This window comes from Geotrypetes seraphini, chromosome 2 (assembly GCF_902459505.1).
Source record: "Geotrypetes seraphini chromosome 2, aGeoSer1.1, whole genome shotgun sequence".
NCBI lineage: Eukaryota > Metazoa > Chordata > Amphibia > Gymnophiona > Dermophiidae > Geotrypetes > Geotrypetes seraphini.
In genome coordinates, this window is record NC_047085.1 from 385313701 (window position 1) to 385335201 (window position 21501).

General features: G+C 42.7%; 2 protein-coding genes across 6 annotated transcripts in view; one reads left to right on the plus strand and one right to left on the minus strand.

The window, feature by feature from the left end:
- Positions 1 to 942, minus strand: part of OXNAD1 (oxidoreductase NAD binding domain containing 1) — an 82153-nt gene extending 81211 nt beyond the window's left edge. For 3 of the 5 annotated variants that reach the window (XM_033930718.1, XM_033930719.1, XM_033930713.1), the window contains exon 1: positions 399 to 942. The gene's annotated coding sequence lies outside the window, so the exon portion shown is untranslated. Of the gene's footprint in view, positions 1 to 320 lie in introns of all 5 variants that reach the window. The other 2 variants (XM_033930714.1, XM_033930715.1) reach the window with 1 other exon arrangement.
- VMO1 (vitelline membrane outer layer 1 homolog) overlaps positions 414 to 21501 on the plus strand; it is a 30772-nt gene continuing 9684 nt past the window's right edge. The window contains exons 1-3 of the mRNA XM_033932865.1: positions 414 to 458; positions 895 to 945; positions 20381 to 20487. Of these exons, the coding sequence (XP_033788756.1) occupies positions 414 to 458; positions 895 to 945; positions 20381 to 20487 (203 nt within the window). The remainder of the gene's footprint in view (positions 459 to 894; positions 946 to 20380; positions 20488 to 21501) is intronic.

Here is a 21501-nt window from a genome sequence, read left to right on the forward strand (position 1 = left end):
AGCGCTGTGATACAAGGTCACAACTCTTTCATGGAGCTGGTAATCAGGGATGGAAAATAGTACAGTATGTTGTTTCCGTAGAAAAGATATTGAGCGCATCAAAACACGTGTTCTCTTCCCCCCCCCCTCCTCTCCCCCCTCCAACAGCGGCAAATATGATCTAAAAAATGTATAGAATTTCAAAGTACACTCAAAGAAAAACTGTAAAATACTCCGGGAACATTTTTTTCAGTAACTGAAAAAATAGCAAGGAGCGAGGCAATAACATCTGATCATCGCAGTCTTACTGGGAGCACTAGAACAACTTTTGTACCCCGTACCAGAAATCTGCTCGCTCCTCCAAGAGCGTGGGGAAGAGGCGAGCCATCTGGACCCTAACCCGTCGAACCGCACGATACCTGCACTCCAGCGCTATGCTCGTCAGGCTGACGTTAACAGGTCGGAGCAACGCTGCCCACGTGAGCGGTTTCCCATCAGACTAGATTCCATCATTCACCGCCGCTCCCGTCTCTCATTCCCCGAGCAGCGAAGCGAACACAAATGAAACCGGGGCTCTTCCGCTCGTGCGCATCAGCGTTGAGACGTCACCGCTCCTCAAACAGCTGTTTGCTACTTCCGGTTCCGCGGTCAACCTATGGCTCCTGTTTTCATCTGAGCAAAAGGCTCGAGGGTGGGTTCAGGTCAGGGTTGCAGTTCAGAGACGGAATAGCAGACGGGTTGGAACGAAGTTTTGGAGCTTAAACTGCGACTTTCCCTTCTGCCTTGGCTGCAGACTACATGCAGAACTGCCAAGTTACCCATTCCAGGAGGGAGTCTTTTTCGCCGGTCCTGGTTTTAAAGCTTGCATTTTAAAGCAGTGTAGTTATCGTCCATGATTCTGTTCATTGAAATCAGTGCTACCATAATGCTCGAGATGAGGTCTCTCTTCCCCCACCCCCTGAATGGGTAAGTGCTGTATGTGTGTTACACCTACAAGCGACCTTATGTGGATTGCTTGTTTGTTGTTGTAACACCTGCTGAGGTGTTACAGCACACCAGTGGGGGGCGCAAGGGTTTCCCCTTCAAGACCGAGGACACAGACTGGGAGGATAGCAAGTCCGATTCCTTGACACTTTTATCCCAGGATGAATTCTCTCCAACATAAGTCTGTTTCCGTGCAGGAGGACAGCGGTCAAGAGATGGTGGCGATACTGGATCAGGGGGAAGACCCCACAGTGCGCCAGTTGTTCAGGGACACTGCATGTTCGAGCATTATTTCCACCTTGCTGCAAGAGTTAAAACTGAAAGTCCCATCAGCTTCTTCTCATTGCTTAGTTATGGGTTCTGTGGCTCTGATCGTGTTCTTTGCTTCACATCCAGACATCACTAAGCTGGTCACTGACCACTGGGAATCACCAGAGGGGATCATTTAGAGTGGCTAAAGCAACGGCCAAGTTGTATCCTGAAATGCCACCCAGTCAACTCACCTTTGTCACTTAATTTCACCAGATGCTACTTAGTACATATGTTTTATTGTCATGTCTATATTGTAATTTATGTAAACTGTCATCTATATTGTAATTTATGTAAAATGTCATCTCTGCTCTGTCTGGATTATTATGGATGTACTTTGTAACCTGTTCTGGGCTCTTTTGGGAGGACTGGCTAAAAATCGAATAAATAAATAAAATAAATAAATAAATATCCGATAGCGCCAGATTTCCAGCAGCTGTCTGTGCAGCCTAAAGTGGATTCGCTTGTGGCGCAGATCACTAAAAGAACCTCTCTTTCTAATGAAGTAGGGGTGAGGTTTAACGATCCTCAGGACCACAAAGTGGGCTTGCTTCTCAAGCATCAACTTGAAGCTTTGGCCCTAGGGATTAAAGTGGCAGCCATATCTTCCTTTGTGGCACGCACGTATCACACTCACCTATATCAGAATTTTTACCTGATAGATGGGGAAGATCTCCAAAAGCTCCTCTCAGGTGAATTATATTGCTGATGCTCTATATAATCTTATCAGTTATGAGCAAGGTCTCAACCTATGCTAAATCTGCCTGATGGATGCTCTGGTTCAGACAGTGGGCAGGAGATGCTGCCTCTAAAGCCACTCTAAACAGGCTTCCATTTCAGGGGCAAATGTGCTTTGACGGGTTAAGATGACCTGATTGCCAGTGTGACAGACCATCACCCCAAGTCTTTACTGGACTGCAGACCCCAGATGGCCCGGAGTTCAGGTTGGGGCAATTTTTGAGGCTCCTGAAGATTTCATACATATTTGGAAGGCCAGACAACATAAAGTTCCTTTCAGGGATTGTGTCAGATATTCAGTAGGGGCAGGAAACAGCAAGCCTCAGATTCTTGCCCCTCACCAGCCACTAAGAAAGCACAATGATGCCAGGCCAGAGGCTGAACTCCTCCAGGAGGAGGAAGGCTGTCGGCTTTTTGGAAAGTCTGGTCTCAAATTAGCACAGACCACTGGGTTCTAAATGTAATCCGGAGGGGTATAAAATAGAGTTCTGTGCCACCTGCCAGGCTACTTTGTAACATTTCTGGCTGGATGGTGTGAACCCTCAAATTGCAGGCTTCGGTGAAAGGCCATAGAGCTGGTCCCAGATGCAGACTTGGGTTTGGGGAGATGCTCCATATACTTCATTGTGCCAAAGAAATCCTCCGACTACTGCAGACTGATTCTGTCAGTCAGTGCAGCTCTGAAGATACCACACTTCCATATGGTGATCGTTCAGTCGGTTATAGTGGCAGTGGCTCCAGGGGAATTTCTTACCTCCCTTGATCTGATAGAGGCCTATCTTCACATTCCCATTTTCCTGGCCCACATGAGATATTTGAGATTTCATTTGCTGGAGCACCATTTTCAGTTCTCCATGCTCACATTCGGCCTGATCATGACACCTAGCACATTTACCAAGGTGATGGTGGTGATGGTAGCAGTGCACCTCTGCAAGGTTGAACGATTGGCTTATCAGAGCTCTGTCTAGTGGTTTTGAGAGTGGTGCAACTTCTCTAGCGCTTTGGCTGGATAGTCAAGTTCAAGAAGAGACAGCTGGAACTGACTCAGTGCCTGGAGCCTGGGGGTCTTATTCGACACAGCCTTGGGCCAAGTATTTCTTCCAGAGCCAATCAGACAAACTTCAGAAGCAGATTTCAGAACTACTACAGAGACCGGCTCCCACGGCTTGACATTATCTGCAGATCCTGGTGTTGGTGGCAGCAACCATAAAAGTGGTTCCTTGGACCAGAATGCACATGAGACCTGTCCAAGACTCTCTTCTCTCTTGCTGAACCCCTCCGTTGAACTCGCAATGTTGAACTAATCATAGCCTTAGGCCCCTCCCAATGCTCCCCAAGATGCATTGGGTGGGGGAAGGCCTGTCATTCACAGCATGCAGCCTGTAGGCAGGAGGGAGTGGGCTTTCCTCCTGCCGATTTTGCAGTGCAAGGTACGGGAGTGTTGGGTGATATATGCGTGTGTGGGGGGATGTTGCCAGTGCTGTCGGAAGTATCAAGGGATGTTGGGGGAGGGGTGTAATGCGGGGGCTCTCTATGGAGGGGGCTGGGGAACGGTGGGAGGGAGAGGAATCTCCCTGCCAGTTCAGCTGATCCTGGCACGGGTATCTCCATCAGTTGAGCCGGCAGAAATCCCCAAAATTGGCTCAGTTGATGGGGATTCCCTTGCTGCGATCAAACAAGGTAGTTGAATACATTTATAAAACTTGCTTATGTGCGTTTTTCATGTGAACATTTTTATTTTTGAAAATGGCCAAAAAAGATAGACGCCCTAAGGATCAAAACTTATGCATAGGTCATTTTCGAAAATAAAAGATAGATGTCTTAACAGCTGTGAAAATGGACATTTTTTTCTACTAGTTTTGTGTGCGTCTTGCCCAAAATGTCCAACCTCAGACTTAGACGTCCTATTGAAAATGCCTCTCCACACTGAAATCTTCTGCCCAATGTGCAGCAGCGACCAATAAAGCAAACAGGATGCTAGAAATTATTAGGAAAGGGATAGTAAATAAGACCAAAATTATAATGCCTCCGTATCACTCCATGGTGTGACCTCATCTTTAACATTGCATTCATTTCTTGTCACTGGATCTCATAAAAGATACAGGGGGGCTCATTTTTGAAGCATTTAGACACACAAAGTACCAGAGAAACCTATGATTATGTGTCTAAGTGCTTTGAAAATGAGCCCCAAAGTGGAATTAAAAAAGGTTCAAAATAGAGTGACCAAAATGATAAAGGTGGCAGAATTCCTCTCATATGAGGAAAGGCTAAAGAGGTTAGTGCTGTTCAGCTTGGAAAAGGGATGGCTGAGGGGAGATATGACTGAAGTTTTCAAAATCCTGACTAATGTAGAACGAGTGAAAGTTAATCAATTTTTCACTCTTTCAAAAAATACAAACACCAAGGTACATTCAATGAAATTATATGGAAATGTTTTTAAAACAAATTGGAGGAAATATTTTTCACGCAAAGACTAGTTAAGCTTTGGAACTCATCACCAGAGGATTTGGTAACAGTGTTTAAGCTTGGACAAGTTCCTTGATGGACTCCACCTGACCAGTAGAGGTAAGAATGTTTTCGGACACCGACTAGCCCGCCTGCTTCGCAGGGCTTTAAACTAGATAAGTTGGGGGAGGGTACCCACTCATACCATACCAGAGCAGTAAGTAATAATCCTGATGAGGTGAGTCGAAACTCCTCTTCTAGGTCAGAGGTAAGTACCCTCACTACAAACGATTCTCTAGGAGTCACATTGACTCAGATGGGAAATTCTCTACAGGGACTTATCAAACACAAGGTGTGGAGGGCTATGTATGTTAATGCACACAGTTTAGGCAATAAAATTCTAGAATTGGAGACTAAAATAATAAATGCCAACTTGGACATAGTGGCAATATCCAAAACCTGGTTCACGGACTCTCATGGGTGGAACATGGCTATACCGGGCTACAACTTACTTCATCAAGACAGAGAGGGTAAGTTAGGGGGAGGGGTAGCATTATACATTAAAGAGGACGTCAAAACGACCAGGATCACAGATGTCAAGTACACCGGGGAATCCCTCTGGGTGAACCTGGCCAGAGGTAGAGAAAAATGCCTGTATTTTGGTGTGGTATATAGACCTCCAAAACAACTGGTAGACAAAGACACGGAACTAATTGAAGACATTGAGAATATCACTCTACGGGGGGATGCTGTTCTGCTAGGGGACTTCAACATGCCTGATGCGGACTGGAACACACTTTCAGCGACAACTAGCAGCAGCAGGAGGCTATTGACGGGCATGAAGGGAGCACGACTTAAACAAATGGTATTGGAGCCCACTAGGGCCCAGGTGATCCTGGACCTGGTACTCACCAACGGGGAAAGCGTCTCGGAGGTCTCTGTAGGAGATACGCTAGCCTCCAGTGACCACAACATGGTACGGTTTAACCTTAGGAAAGGTTTCCCTAGATCAAACACAAAAACAAAGGTACTCCACTTCCGAGGCACTGACTTCGAACGCATGGGAGATTTTGTCCATCAGGCACTGCAGAAACAAGCAGAGATGGATGATGTTGAAGCTATGTGGTCAACCCTGAAATCTACCATACATGAAGCAACAAACCTCTACATTAGATCGCTAAACAAACGGCAGAGAAACAATAAACCCCAATGGTTCACTGCTGAGATGTCGTGCCTCGTTAAAGAAAAGAAAAAGGCATTTATTTCCTACAAAAGTACGGAGGAAGTGGAAGCCAAACTAAAATATACATCCAGGGCTGCAGCGGTCAAAACGGCAGTCAGGGAGGCCAAACTTCGTGTGGAAGAAACTTTAGCGAAGAACCTCAAGAAGGGAGACAAATCCTTCTTCAGGTACATTAGCGACAGGAAAAGAAACACAGACAGGATAGTACGCCTAAAAAAACAAGATGGAAAGTACGTGGAATCAGATTCCGAAAAAGCCGAACTTCTGAATGAGTACTTCTGCTCGGTCTTCACCAGCGAGGCACCGGGGCACGGTCTACACTTACAGACGAAACAAGGAGCGAAAGACCCGTTTTGGAATTTCGAGTTCACACCCGGAGACGTTTACTGCGAACTTACAACACTCAAGGTGAATAAAGCCATGGGTCCGGACAATCTACACCCCAGAGTACTCAGGGAGTTGTGTGATGTCCTGGCGGAACCGCTATCCATACTCTTCAATCTCTCACTCAGTACGGGGAGAGTACCCATGGACTGGAAAACGGCTAACGTTGTTCCACTGCACAAAAAAGGTTGCAGAGCGGAGGCTGCGAATTACAGACCGGTGAGTCTAACATCAATAGTGTGTAAACTCATGGAAACACTAATCAAACGTAAAATAGACACGTTCCTGAATGAGGAGAATCTACGAGATCCCAGTCAACATGGATTCACCAAGGGTAGGTCCTGTCAATCCAATCTCATTAGCTTCTTTGACTGGGTAACAAGAAAGCTGGACTTGGGAGAATCCCTAGACGTAGTGTACCTAGACTTCAGTAAAGCCTTCGATAGCGTCCCTCACCGTAGGCTGTTGAGCAAAATGAAATCGATGGGGTTGGGAGAAACGCTAACTGCATGGGTCAAGGATTGGCTAAGTGGTAGACTTCAGAGGGTGGTGGTTAACGGTACCCTCTCTAAAACGTCAGAAGTGACGAGTGGAGTACCGCAGGGCTCAGTCTTGGTCCCGCTCCTTTTCAACTTATTCATAGGGGACCTGACTCAGGGGCTTCAAGGTAAAATAACACTATTTGCCGATGACGCCAAACTATGTAACATAGTGAGCGGCTCTGATTTACACGATAGTATGAAGCATGACCTTTTTTTGTTGGAACGTTGGTCATCTACCTGGCAGCTGGGCTTCAACGCCAAGAAATGCAAGGTCATGCACCTCAGCAGTAGGAATCCGTGCAGAACTTACACCTTAAATGGTGAAACCTTAGCTAGGACTGTAACAGAACGAGATTTGGGAGTTATCATCAGTGCAGATATGAAAGCTGCCAATCAAGTGGAGAAGGCTTCATCTAAGGCATGACAAATGTTAGGTTGTGTCTGCAGAAGTTTCGTCAGCCGGAAGCCTGAGGTCATCATGCCGTTATACAGAACCATGGTGAGACCACATCTGGAATACTGTGTGCAATTCTGGAGGCCACATTACCGTAAAGATGTGCTAAGAGCAGAGTCAGTTCAGCGGATGGCCACCAGGATGGTCTCGGGGCTCAAGGATCTCTCATACGAAGAGAGGCTGAACAAGCTGCGGCTCTACTCTCTCGAGGAACGTAGGGAGAGGGGAGACATGATTGAGACATTTAAATACATCTCCGGACGTATCGAGGTGGAAGAAGATATTTTCCTCCTCCAGGGACCCTCAGCCACAAGAGGGCATCCGCTTAAACTCAGGGGCGGGAAATTTCATGGGGACACCAGAAAGTATTTCTTCACCGAAAGAGTGGTTGATCATTGGAACAAGCTTCCAATACAGGTAATCGAGGCCAACAGCGTGCCAGATTTTAAGGGTAAATGGGATGCCCATGTGGGATCCTTAAGAGGGTGGAGTTAAGGATGGGTCATTAGGAGAGAGATCTCCAGGAGAGCAGACTCAGGGGGGTGGGTCTGTGAAGTGGGCAGACTTGATGGGCTATGGCCCTTATCTACCGTCATTTTTCTATGTTTCTATGTTTCTTGAGGAAAAATGCTTAGTTTGTTATTGAAATAGAGGCCACGGTAGCATGGAATGTTGCTGCTATTTGGGCTACTGCCAGGTACTTGTGACTCCATATATTGTAACACCTCACAGAAGCTTTTTGTAACTCTGTATTGTAACACCTACACAGAAGCTCAAGTATTGTAACACCTTTTATAGAAGCTCATGCAAACCGATCTGAATTGACATCCCAGTAATTAGTAGCAGTATAGAAGCTAACAATAAACTGTTGGAAACAGGATACTAGTCTAGATGGACCATTGGTCTGACTATTATGTTCTTTAGATCACTGTTCTTCAACCGCCGGTCTGCAGAAAATTTCTGCTGGTCTGCACAGGGCCGGCGAGATCGAGTCAGCGGTTAAATTTCCTGCCGACTTCAGTAGTGTTGGCGGAAGGCTGCTGTTCTTCCCAGCCTCGGGCGATCAAGACAGGCTGCCGACGTCGGGGCCTTCCCTCTGTGAGTCTCGCCTTTTCGGAAACAGGAAGTTGAAACAAAATAGGCATGACTCGGAGAAGGAAGGTCCCAATGTCGGCAGCCTGTCTTGATCACCGCTAGAGAATGACACAGTGACAAAATTCATCACCGTTCCCGTCCCGTCTTTAAGGAGAGAGGGAAGAATCAGAGTATGAATGGCCACAACCACTGACCCGCAAGCTTTGCTTTGAAGAATGCTGGTGTAGAAGGACCGAGGTTGAAATAGACACTAGAAAATGACATGGGATTATTTCCCGCGGTTATCCGCGGGGATGGGAACGGTGATGAATTTTGTCACCGTGTCATTCTCTAATCACCGCCCCTGCCGAGTTGCTGAAGAGGGCCGCGGGGAAGGTGCAGGTGGAAGGGAGAGAGCTGCAGGTACAGGTGCAGATGGAGGGAGATGATCAACGTGCGCAGGAGCAAGATCCTGGTGAGCCTTCGACAGTGGCTTTCTCCCCTCCCAGAAGCTCTCATACTTGCCAGGGCAGTGATTCATCAGCAACCTCCTCTTTCCTCAAAGGCGGCAACGGACCCAAGGCTGCCTAAGTAAATTACTGCTGCAGGCAAGTACTGAGAGCTGCTGGAAGGGGAGGAAGCCATTGTTGGAGGCTGGGAAGCTGCTGGATAAAGGGAGAGCTGCTACTGGACCTGGAGGGAGGTAGAAGAAGAGATGCTGCTGGGAGGGGAAGAGGGAAAGGGATGGGAAGAGAGTTAATGTTGGATAGGGGGAGGAGGGAAGGGAGAAGGGAAAAAGGAAGGAAACAGCTGGCAGGGAGATTACAGGAGGGGAAGGGGGTAGGGTGGAATGGAGAGATCAGATGAGGGAAAGGGGAGAGACAGAGGAATGAGAAAGTAGAGAGAGACTGATGCTGGGAAGGGGGTCAGCAGAGAAATGAGAGAGGGATAAAGATGCTAGATCTGGTGTAGGAGAGATAAAAATGAAGAAAGCAGTGAAGCTGGAATGAATGATGTAAAAAGGGGAGAGGAGCATAGAAAGAAGTCAGATATATATGGAAGGGGGAGAGGGCAGACAGTGGATGGAACGGGCAGATGCTGGATTGAAGAGACAGGGCAGACGCTGGAAGGAAAAGAGTGAAAAGAAGATGAAAGCAGAAACCAGAGACAACAAAAGGTAGAAAAAAAGAATTGTACTTCTCTTTTGTCATTAGAATATATCAGATTTGAAATATATATCCTGCTAGAGACATAACTGGGGACTGCAAAGCCCAGATAGTGCTTCTTTAGCTTCCAGCTGGCTTAGGGGGCACTCCCCTAACACTATTCCTGTCATGTGTGACTGCAGTATTCTGTTAGCATGATATTTCTGTGTAGCATTCTGTAATAATTTGGCTTGTTCAGTTTTCTTGATAATAGAGGGGCTATATGTGAAGGGGAGGGGAGACAGGGGTTTTGTTGGTTCTTGCTCTGTATATTTATATTTATAAAATGACAATTGTACAGAATATTGTTTCTTTTTATACTTTAATAAAATAAGTTCAATATAAAATCATAACTGAGGCTTGGGCGGATGGGATCAGATGGTTTGCGGAGACCGAGCTTGCGGAGACGGGGCGGAAATGTGGTTTTTATATTTCAGTCTTAGTAGTTTGCCGGTTCACAAAATAATTCTTTTATTTCTGCCGGTCCACAGGTGTAAAAAGGTTGAAAACACTGCTTTAGATAACTATGATTCTCATTTTCAAAAAACAAAAACATCCAAAAAGTGGCCTAAAGGGACTGATGGACATTTTTCTCACCAAATCCTTCTAATTCACTATTTTCAAAACCTAATTTCTAGATGGATATCCATAATGTTCATCTACAGTTCGTCTAAATTTCAAGGGGGCAGGTTAGAGGTGGGGTATGTGCGGAACTAGGGCAGGCTTATGACTTGGGCATTCTTGTACCTTATACATTGCAATCTGCAGTCTTTTTTTTGTTCTTGGGCATTTTTCTGCCATAATATAACATTTTAGAATATGTCCAGAGCAATGTTCCCTCTAAGCCAGGAAAGCAGATGTGCAAGTCATGAAGTGTTCAGCGCAGCAGTTGATTTGGTCTGAGCTTGCGTGTGGTGGTGGTAGTGGGGAGGGAGTGCAAAGACAGACTGAAGAAGTGGACCGAAATTTAATAGTAGACATTCAGATTATATCTAAAAAAAGAGAAGTTTTACTAATTGGTGATTTTAACATGACAGATATTGATTGGGGTATCCCTATCGTCTTCTAGAAGTAGGGAGATCCTGAATTCTCTACAAGGAGAACTGTTCCAGCAGTTGGTAATGGAACCCATGCGGGAAGGGGTCATACTGGACAGTGCTTACAAATAGGGAAAGTGTTTCTGATGTTACAGTGGGTGATCATCTGGCATCCAGTGATCACTGCATGGTACGTTTTAATATTAAGATGGGTATAGAGAGGGCTCATTCAAAAGTAAAGGTTCTAAACATTTTAAAAACTAACTTTGTTCGGATGGGGGATTACGTCAAGGAATTGTCTGGATGGGAACATCTGGAAGGAGTGGAAATGTATTGGGCAAAACTGAAAGGAGTAATTGTAAGAGCAACAAACCTTTTTGTGAGGCAAGTAAGTAAAAGAGGAAAAGAAGGCCGTTTTGGTTCTCAAAAGTAGTAGCTGAGAAGGTAAGAAATAAGAGGTTAGCTTTCATAAACTACAAAAGATCACAGAAAGAGGAAGACATGCAAAAATATCTGGAAAGTTAAAGAGAGGCTAGTCGTGTAGTCAGGAAAGCAAAGAAGCAAATGGAAGAAAAAATAGTTGACTTTTTTTTTTTATATATTAGTGATAGGAAGAAGTGTAAAAGTGTCATTGTGAGACTCAAAGGTGAAGGGGAGAAATATGTAGAAGCTGATAGGCTGAATTGCTTAACAAATATTTCAGATTAGTGTTCATGGTTGAAGCACCGGGAGTAGGACTGCAGAAGACAAACATTAATAGGGATGGAGGAGTGGTAGACCCTGATCAATTTTTTGAGGGTTGTGTTCGTGAGGAGCTAGCTAAAATAAAAGTCGACAAAGCGATGGGGCCAGATGGGAAGTTCTGGTGGCTCCGCTGACTGATCTTTTCAATGAGTCTCTAGAGTTGGGAGTGGTACCGGAGGACTAGAGAAGGGTGGATGTGGTCCCTCTCCACAAAAGTAGAAGTAGGGAATTACAGGCTGGTAAGTCTGACTTCTTTGGTAAGCAAATTAATGGAAATGCTTTTAAAAGAGAATGGTGAAGTTTCTGGAATCCTGTGGACTACAGAACTGGAGGCAACATGGATTCACTAGAGATAGGTCTTGTCAGACAAATCTGATCAATTTCTTTGATTATGTGACCAGAGAATTGGATAGAGGGAGTGTTCTATATGTGGTGTACTTAGATTTTAGCAAAGCCTTTGACAGTGTTCCACACAGATGTCTAATAAATAAACTAAGTACCCTCAGGATGGGTCACAAAGTGACAGGCTGGATCAAGAACTGGTTGAGTGGAAGGTGACAGAGGGTAATGGTCAATGGAGATCGCTCTGAGGAAAGGGATGTTACCAGTGGTGTGCCTCAAAGTTCTGTTCTTGGGCCTGTTCTTTTTAACATTTTTATAAACGATATTGCTGCAGGGCTGTCGGGTGAGATTTGCCTCTTTGTGGATGATACCAAAATCTGCAATTGAGTAGACAGCCAGAATGGTATGAATAACATGAAGAAAGACCTGGCGAAGCTTGAAGAATGGTCTGAAATTTGGTAGCTAAAATTTAATGCTAAGAAATGCAAGATCATGCATTTGATCTGCAAAAATTTGAGGGAATGGTACAGTTTAAGGGGTGAAGAAATTATGTGCACGACAGAAGAGCGGAGCTTGGCTGTGATTATATGTGATGATCTTAAGGTAGCCAAACAGGTTGTAAAGGTGACAGTGAAAACTAGAAGGATGCTAGGGTGCATAGGGAGAGGTATGGTCAGTAGGAAAAAGGAGGTATTGTTGCCCCTGTATAAGACTTTGGTGAGATCTCATTTAGAATATTGTGTACAATTCTAGAGGCCTCTCCTTCAAAAAGATCTAAAAAGGATGGTGTCGTTCAGAGGAAGGCTACTAAAATGGTGCATGCTTTTCGTATGGGGACAGACTTAAAGATCTCAATCTGTATACTTTGGAGGAAAGGCGGGAGAGGGGCATTATGATAGAGACGTTTAAATACTTATGTGGCCTAAATGCGCATGAGTCAAGTCTCTTTCATTTGAAAGGAAGCTCTGGAATGAGAGGGTATAGGATGAAGTTAAGAGGTGATAGGCTCAGGAGAAATCTAAGGAAATACTTTTTTTACAGAAAGGGTGGTAGATGCGTGGAACAGTCTCCCAGTAGAGGTGGTGGAGACAGAGACTGTGTCTGAATTCAAGAGGGCCTGGGATAGGCTTGTGAGATCTCTCAGAGAGAGAAAGAGATAATGGTTACTGCGGATGGGCAGACAAGATGAGCTATTTGACCTTTATCTGCCATCATGTTTCTATGTCTTCCACAAAACATCCAAACTCTGATTTTGATATCATATTGAAAATGTCTCTCTACACTTTTCTCACTGTTTTTGCAGACCTAATTTTATGGAAGGCTTTTTTATTTTTTTAATATACCTGTAAATATTTGCAGCCTTACGCTAAGTTCATGGTCAGAAAATAGTACAGCTGATTATACACAGATTCCTGAACATAACCTTCAGGTTGTATTCTACCCAGTTTATCAATGATAGTGTACATATGTTTGATATCTTGAAGGTTTCCCATATTGCTTTTTTCTCACTACACCAACTTTGTCTTTCAGACTGATATTTTTTCTAATAACATTGAAGGGTGAAGCGAGAAAGTGAATGGGACTTGTTTTTTTGTGGTTACACATTCAAAGTGGTTTACATATATACAGGTACTTATTTTATACTTGGGACAATGGAGGCTTAGGTGACTTGGCCAGGGTCACAAGGAACAGTGCTGGGATTCAATGACACAACCTCAGGGTGCTGAGACTTGAGCTCTACCACTAGGCCATTCCTTACCTCTATGGACAGTGTTCAATGGTGATGATTTGTTGTAATTTAAAAAATAACTATTCAAACATTTACAAAAATATAAGTCAACAATGAGGTGATAACTTTATTTTTATTCCACTAACCTAACATATTGGTGACTAGCTTTTGAGAGTATCACCACTGAACTGATGTAAAGAGTGCTTTTTCTTGCTGTAGTAGCAGCCACTGTATTTCTACCATTTCTAGTCTTCCCAATTTAAGCCAGTTCTCAGCTTCTACTGCTGGGAGTAGAGGGGAATTCCTTACTAGATAGGGGAAGTCCTGGTCCCAATAAGAACATAAGAATAGCTTAACTGGGTCAGACCAATAGTCCCTGTTCTCACAGTGCCAATCCAGGTCACTAGTACCTGGCCAAAACTCAAGGCATAACAATATTCCATGCTACCGATCCAGGGCAAGCAGTGGCTTCCCCCATGTCTTTCTCAATGACAGACTATGGACTATTCCTCCAGGAAATTGTCCAAACCTCTCTTAAAACCAGCTACGCATAAGGGAGAGTGGAAAAGAAAAAGAGGAGACTCCCAAAGTATCAGCTTTTAGGACTGCAAATCAGTTCATCAGATCCAATGGAGATATCATCCAGTCTTTTCTGCAATAAAGAAAGCAACAATCCAGGGAAATAGGGGTAGTCTATTCCTACCACCACCCACCTAGTCTTCCATAATGACTAGTACCAACCTAGGTAGGAGTTGGACTAAATAGGCTCACATCCCTGTTGTTTTCCTGAACTTCTGACTGGAAACCTGAGAATACTCTTGCTTCCATGATGCATATGCAGAATGCATTTACTGTCAGTAGTCCATTGCAATATATAGTAATATAATACAATATGCTGCTTATACAGAGATGCCAAAGGAAGCCCATCCCAAAGCTGAAGATTTACCACCACGACACAGGAGATTTAAGGCCAATGAGTGAGATTTCTCTTAAGGGGCCCTACCATGTCTTAAACTAGCTCTAGTATATACATTCCAATAACTGACATTCTAATCAATAAACATAATTAAAAAAAAAAAAAAAAGAAATCTACCTGTGTTGTCTGGAAATTTTACTTTTGTTAATTGTGTTTGTCCCAGTCTCTGGTTTCAGCTTTCCTCTGTCTTTTCTTAATTGTCTTACCATTTGGCACTTCTTTTTTTTCTGTCTATCATCCATCTTCTCTGTGTATCCCTATTCACCCTATTAATCATCACCTCTGTGTCCTTGCCCCTATCTTGCTGCTATGTTGAGCATCTCCCATTTCTGTGTCCCTATTCTTGCCCTGTCCAACACAACTCTTCAGAATCCCTATCTCCCCCCCCCCCCAATACACACACACACACACATAGCAGCATCTCTCCTTATCTCTCCCTTCCCTCCTTCTGCACTCCTCTCCCCAGGGGTCCAGTAAGTGTTCCTCTCTCTTCCCTCCTGTTCCATCTCCTCTGGAGGTGTAGCACCCTCTCCTTCCTTCTTTCTCCTCTATCCTGACATCTCTCATCTCTTCCCACCATCCTGGCATCTCTTTCTCTTGCCCTCCCCCAAGCATGCAGATACATGAGGTACTCTCCCAACAAATGGCATCTTACTCCCTTTCTCCTCCTCCTGAAGGGCTCTAAGGACTTTGCCCCACCCCTGGATTTACCCAAATGATGCCCTGATGGTCTAGGCCAGGATAGGAAGGGCTGCTGTTTGTGTCAGCTCCAAAGTTCAAAATGACAGCTGTGACCTCTTGCAGCAGCCTCGCAAGAGTTTACAGCCACCATTTAGAACTGCGGAGCTGGCACAGGAAGCATCGAATGGGGATCACTGTTGCCCAACCTACTCTAGACCACCAGGGCATCGTTTAGGGAGGTAAATAGTGGGAGATATTTGGGAGGGAAGTTGTCAGACAGATGAATTAAGGTTTCCTGAATAGCTGAAGACATGGGCATCTTGGTAGGTACAGTTTGGAACATAATTCATAAAAAGTTGGGATGTCCAAGTTTAGTGCAAGATGGGTTCCAAGAATGCTGGCACCATATATCTAATTTTCAGCCTATTTCTAACCTTCCTTTCATATAAGAAATTCTGGAATGTTTAGTCTTTCAACAAATTTCTCAATATTTAGAATTCTCTTATATGCTTCACCCTTCACAATCAGGCTTCAGAAAGTTTCATTCTACTGAAACAATCTTAGTTTCACTTCTTAATGATTATTATACTGCGATAGATCAGGGTAAAACTGTATTATTGATCTCTTTGGATCTTTCTGCAGCTTTTGATTTAGTCACTCTTCTTTTGGCTCGTCTTGAATCACAAGGCATTACGAGTACTGTACTTAGTTGGTTTAAATCTTTTTTGACAGATAGAACATTTAGATTTTCATTTGGTTCCACTGTTTTTTCATCTTGCCATCTTTCTTGTGGTGTTCCACAAGGTTCTATTCTATCGCCCTTGTTATTTAATATATTTTTGAGCCCTCTTGCTTTAAGAATTCAAGAATATCAGATCAAATGCTATATCTATTGCTGATGATATCTTAACATCAGGAGGAAGCTTTGTGAGTTGTTTTTCACTAAATATGTGAGACATTCTATTTTTTGAATCACTCTCGCCCGTTATTAGATACCTTTTATAAATCATCGTTGGTTCCCTGAAGCAGGAACGAAACGTGGCACATTGGAACCTGCAAGCTATAAGATAAGTTTGCTGTTCACATTTATATTATAGGCGTACACAAGTAAACAGGTTTAGCCCCAGTGGCATATGACTTTATAAATTTATATATTTAAAGTCCTTTTCAATTTCTTTTTGAATATGCGATGATTGGGCGGTGAGGCAGTAGTGTTGGGGTTCTCCCCAGTTATTGCCTCCATGATTCTGAGCATAAAATTTACTAATAGTTTATGTATCACTGATATAATAGATTTATAAACACTATTAAGAGTGATTTTTTTCTGCATCTAAGATATTCCCTTTAATCACTTGATTTTTGAATGATTTAAGCTCATTGCCCCTATTTGTGTGTATTTGATGATATCTTATTAGCTTTTCCACAAAATCCACATAATCATGATTTGAATCCTATTTAGATATGATTGATGAATGGACTCTACAAAATAAATTAGTTGTGAATCCTCAGAAAACTACAGTTTTATGGATTACTGGTCATTTAAAATCTCTGACTATATCTCCAGCTTTGTGGTCTCAACCTTTTCAACTTTTGAATATATGAAGTACTTAGGAGTTTACTTAGATTATGCACTAACATTTCATCCACAATTGATTAGATCTTGTTTTTATTCTTTACGCAAGATTTGTTCAATTCATTCGTATATAGATACTCCGTGCTATGAATCTCTTGTTTATGTATTAGTTACTTCGAAATTGGATTACTGTATTGTAACATCGTATACTCTGGACAGCCACAGGTTTCTATTAAGAAATTGCAAACTGTTCAAAACACTGTTATTAGAGTTCTTACAAATGCTCAGAGGTACGATCACATTTCTCTTTAGTTTAAGGAATATAATTGGCTTCCTATTAAATATCATTTAATATAGAAAGCCCTTTAGCATTTAAAGTATTACACAGTGGGCAGCCTGATTATCTAGCAAAATTGTTTGTTCCATATAAACCTACTCGTACTCTACATTCAAATCGATTAGCTTTACTACCAATTCATTTGGTTAGACCAGGGGTAGGCAATTCCGGTCCTCAAGAGCCACAGGCAGGTCAGGTTTTCAGGATATCCACAATAAATATGCATGAGATAGATCTACATCTCAAGGAGGCAGTGCATGCAAATCCATCTTGTACATATTCATTGTGGATTTCCTGAAAAGCTGACCTGCCTGTGGCTCTCGAAGACCAGAATTGCCTATTCCTGGGTTAGACTAATGTCAACTCGTAATTCTGTCTTTTTTGCTTCTGTTCCAAATTTAAGGAACTCCTTTCCTTATTAGTTACGCTGTGAGCTTTATTATTCTAAATATAGAGCTTTATTAAAGACTTATCTTTTTAGATTGGCATTTACTTAATTTTATGGATCATGCAGTGACTATTAGATTGCTAAACCTTTTTTTACTGATTTTATTTGTTTTTATTATCTGTTCTTTAAATATTGGCTTTTCCTTTTTCAAATTTTAATGTAAACCGTACTGATGTTGTAACGAAGAGTGGTATATACATACTAATAAACATGTCTGAAGGCCACAAGGCTCCAGTGCTGTCAGGAGAACTTAAAGATGTTACATGAAGACCAAGTGAATTTTTTTCATCGTTTGGTGACTGGAGGTAAGACTTGGGTCTATCACAGAGATCCTAAGGCCATAATGGTTTAAATGCAGTGGAAGCACAAGTCATCTCCCACCCCAAAAAAGTTCAAGACAGAAAAATTTGCAGGCAGTCATGGCAACTGTCTTCTGGGAAGATGAAGAACTTTTGCTTCTGGAGTTCATGCCACACAAGGCAATCATAACCGGGGAGAGTTATGCCAACATAATGATCGCTTTGTGGGAGTCAATCAAGGAGAAAAGATGAAGAAAACTCACAGCAGGCTTGCTGCTTCTTCATTACAATGCGCCGGTATACATTATGACAATCACAGGCTGCCATCCGAGAATGTGGGTTTCAGCAGCTGAACCATCCACCCTACAGTCCTGACCTGGTTCCCTTTAATTATTTCCTGTTCTGAATTTTGAAGACATCTCTCCGTGGACAGCAGTTTTCAAATGATGAAGACATCAAGGAAGCTGTGACATCCTGGTTTGAAGGCCAAACAGAATAATTCTTTTCAAAGAGGTTAAAGTCATTGCAGGAAAAGTGGATGAAGTGTATGGACCTATGTATCAGGGGACTATCTATTTATTTAAAACATAGCCATATTGATAAATAATACAGAAATGTTTTTTGAAAACTTTTCTTTCCTACTGATCATAAGAATAGCCTTACTGGGTCAGACCAATGGTCAATTAAGCCCAGTAGCCCGTTCTCACGGTGGCCAATCCAGGTCACTAGTACCTAGCCAAATCACAAGGTGTAGAAATATTCCATGCTACCAATACAGGGGAAGCAGTGGCTTCCCCCATGTCTTTCTCAATAACAGACTATAGACTTTTCCTCCAGGAACTTGTCCAAACCTTTCTTAAAACCAGCTACGCTATCTGCTCTTACCACATCCTCTGGCAACGTGTTCCATAGCTTAACTGAGATAAACTATTGAACGTCCTCGTAACTACATTACTTGCAATCACAGTTAAAAAAAAAAAGAAGAAGAAGAATATAAAAAATAGTGCCCCTCCAGGACTATCTTACAACCCCTGGTGGTCTACTAGTGAAATTAGGGCAAGATCAATGCCCCAGTCAAGGCAGACATTTTGGAGAGCAAAGCCAGAAAGGGTAGGAGTAACTGGGAATTATTCCTGACCCAAGTTCACCTCTAGATTACTAGGAATTGAACAATAGGCTCGGGACGGGGGCACCTACAGTTAGGAGTGGGGTCCAGGAAGAAGGGCACCTCCAATTTGGTGAAGGAGGGAGGGAGATAAATAAGACAAAGCACAAATTTTCAGCTTCCCCAAGAAACATGGCCCAAAGTTAAAATACAAGTCTCCAATACTTCACCCAACTTCCACAGTATCCAACATCCCTCTCCACCCTTAGTAATGTTCAATAGTGGTAGGGATACTGGTGTTTTTATTCCTCATTGGCCCACATTCTTTTATTGCAGTTATTTAGGTAAACTTTTTTTTTAACTTTTTTTATCCACCATAATCTTTTTAGAAGTTTCCTACTTAAACATATTCAAATAAATTGTATACTTAGCTTAGTATGCTACTGGGTTACATGATCCGACATGTTTCTCAACAATTTGTTTTATCAAGGATCCCCCAGAGCCATTATGTCCACCATCTTACTCAGAGTAAGATGGTGCAAAAAACTCTGAGTAAGATGGTGGACATAATGGCTCTGGGGGGGATCCTTTATAAAGCAAATTGTTGTGAAACATGTCAGATCATGTCACCCAGTAGCATACTAAGCTAAGTATACAATTTATTTGAATATGTTTAAATAGAATAATCTCAAGGAAACTTCTAAAAAGATTATGGTGGATAAAAAAGTTAAAAAGTTTTTTAAAAAGTTTACCTAAATAACTGCAATAAAAGAATGTGGGCCAATGAGGAATAAAAACACCGGTATCCCTACCGCTATTGAACATTACTAAAGGTGGAGGAGGTGTACCTGAGGCCACATTTTGCCAGATTTGAAATATATGAGAACATGTGGAACAACTTGTAATTTTGTGGAGAGGGATGTTGGATACTATGGAGATTGGGTGAAGTATTGGAGACTTGTGTTGTATAACTCCCAACCATTAATGAAACAGTGTTAAATAATGCCATCTTTAGTGTGAATGCAAAAATTAAAATAACCTTTGGCCAAAACTGAAACAGAGTAGAAAAAGGATTTAGAGCCAGTTTCAGTTTCATAACAAATGAAATTCAGTCAGCCTCTACACCCCACACACCTTGCTTCACCCACTACATGTTATACCCCACAAGAAAGGGAGAGGAAGCGAGCCAGGATGAGTTCCCAGTAACAAGTCCCTTCACTGCATTTCAATGAATCTTTGCTAGTTTCATAGTATTAGAATACCTATCAGTTTGAACTTGCAAAGTAATCAGGTGTATAATGAAATGGCAAATGGAAGCTTCCCACAGATCTTGTAACCAATATGACTGCCAATTTTAAACTAATTTTTCATTGTAATCTGATCAGTGAGACATATAAATACTGTATGGCATATATGTAAAACCCCTACTCTGCATTTGCAGCCCTGTAGAGAAGATGCAGCTCATTGCCATTCTCCTACCTGTGGCCATATTATTTCTCCCATCTGTTTTGGCTGATATAGAAATCAGGGCTAATGGCACTTTCTCAGACAGGCAATATTATAGTACTATAAATGTTGTTAATGGTGGACCTTGGGGAAGCTGGACCTGGAGTGATAAGTGCCCTGAAGGCTCATATGCTATTGGATATAGTATAAAGGTACCTGGTGCTGTTCACATATTTATATCTGTAATCGTAGAGTCTACTGAGCTGTGTATTGATGTTAATCATTGTTGATTATTATACCTTTTAGGTAGAGCAATATACAGCAGCTGGAGATGACACCGCACTGAATGGGATCCGCTTGTTATGTACAAGTACTAATAATGTTGTGTACACTGTTGAATCAGGGACTGAAAGGTAAGTTTAATAAATTATTTCTCAGCATTTAAATTTTTAGTAATTGCAAAAATATAGTTTGCGATTTTTCTGCTATATTTACTCTGAATCATCTCTGAGCAAAGACTGTCCCCCTTTTTTACGAACGCACAGCACGGGCTTTAGCACCGGCAGTGGCGGTAACTGCTCTGACGCTCATAGAATTCCTATGAGCATCGCAGCAGTTACCGCTGCTGCTGGCGCTGAAACCTGCGCTATGCATTTGGAAAAGATTTTTTGTGAGATTGATATAATTTCTGATATGCAGGCTTTGGGATATTCTTTTTATTTTTATTTTTTTGTATATATGGATACCCAGTACCTGCACATTTTTCCGAGGCATTAGCTACTTGAGGCATTAGCTACTGGGATATGGCAGGAGGGAAGGGGCTAGGGTCAAGATCAAAGTCGTTTTTCTGTGTTTTGATTTCCCCCTTTCTTTCCTGCAAGGTACTAGAAGGAATGGTAGGAAAATGAGAGGAAGAGAGGCTGGATTAAGGAGAAAAGTAACTCAACTACTGGGAAATGCAGGAGGGGGAAAGGCTGGATGATGGAGCAGAGTAATTCTCTGTTCCCATCTTTTCACTCCCTCCTTGCCCTCTCCCCAGGCAAAAAACAATACCAGGAGATGAATGAATGAAAAGATATTTTCTACTGAATGAAATATAGGACACACAAGGCTCATGCCCCCCACTCAGTTGAAGAGGTACCTACAAGACACAACAGACAAATGAGAGAACAGAAGAGTAAAGATCGAGCAGGGGCTTCTGATACCCAGGGGAATCTTGAGAACATAAGATTTACCATACTGAGTCCAACCAAAAGATTCATCAAGCCCAGTATCCTATTTCCAAGAGTGGCCAATACAGGTCATAAGTATTTGGTAGGATCTCAGAGAGTAGCAAGATTTCATGTTGCTTACCCTCTGAGATAAACAGTGTATATTTCCCCAAGTTTACCTTAATAACAGGTCACAGACTTTTCCTTCAGGAACCT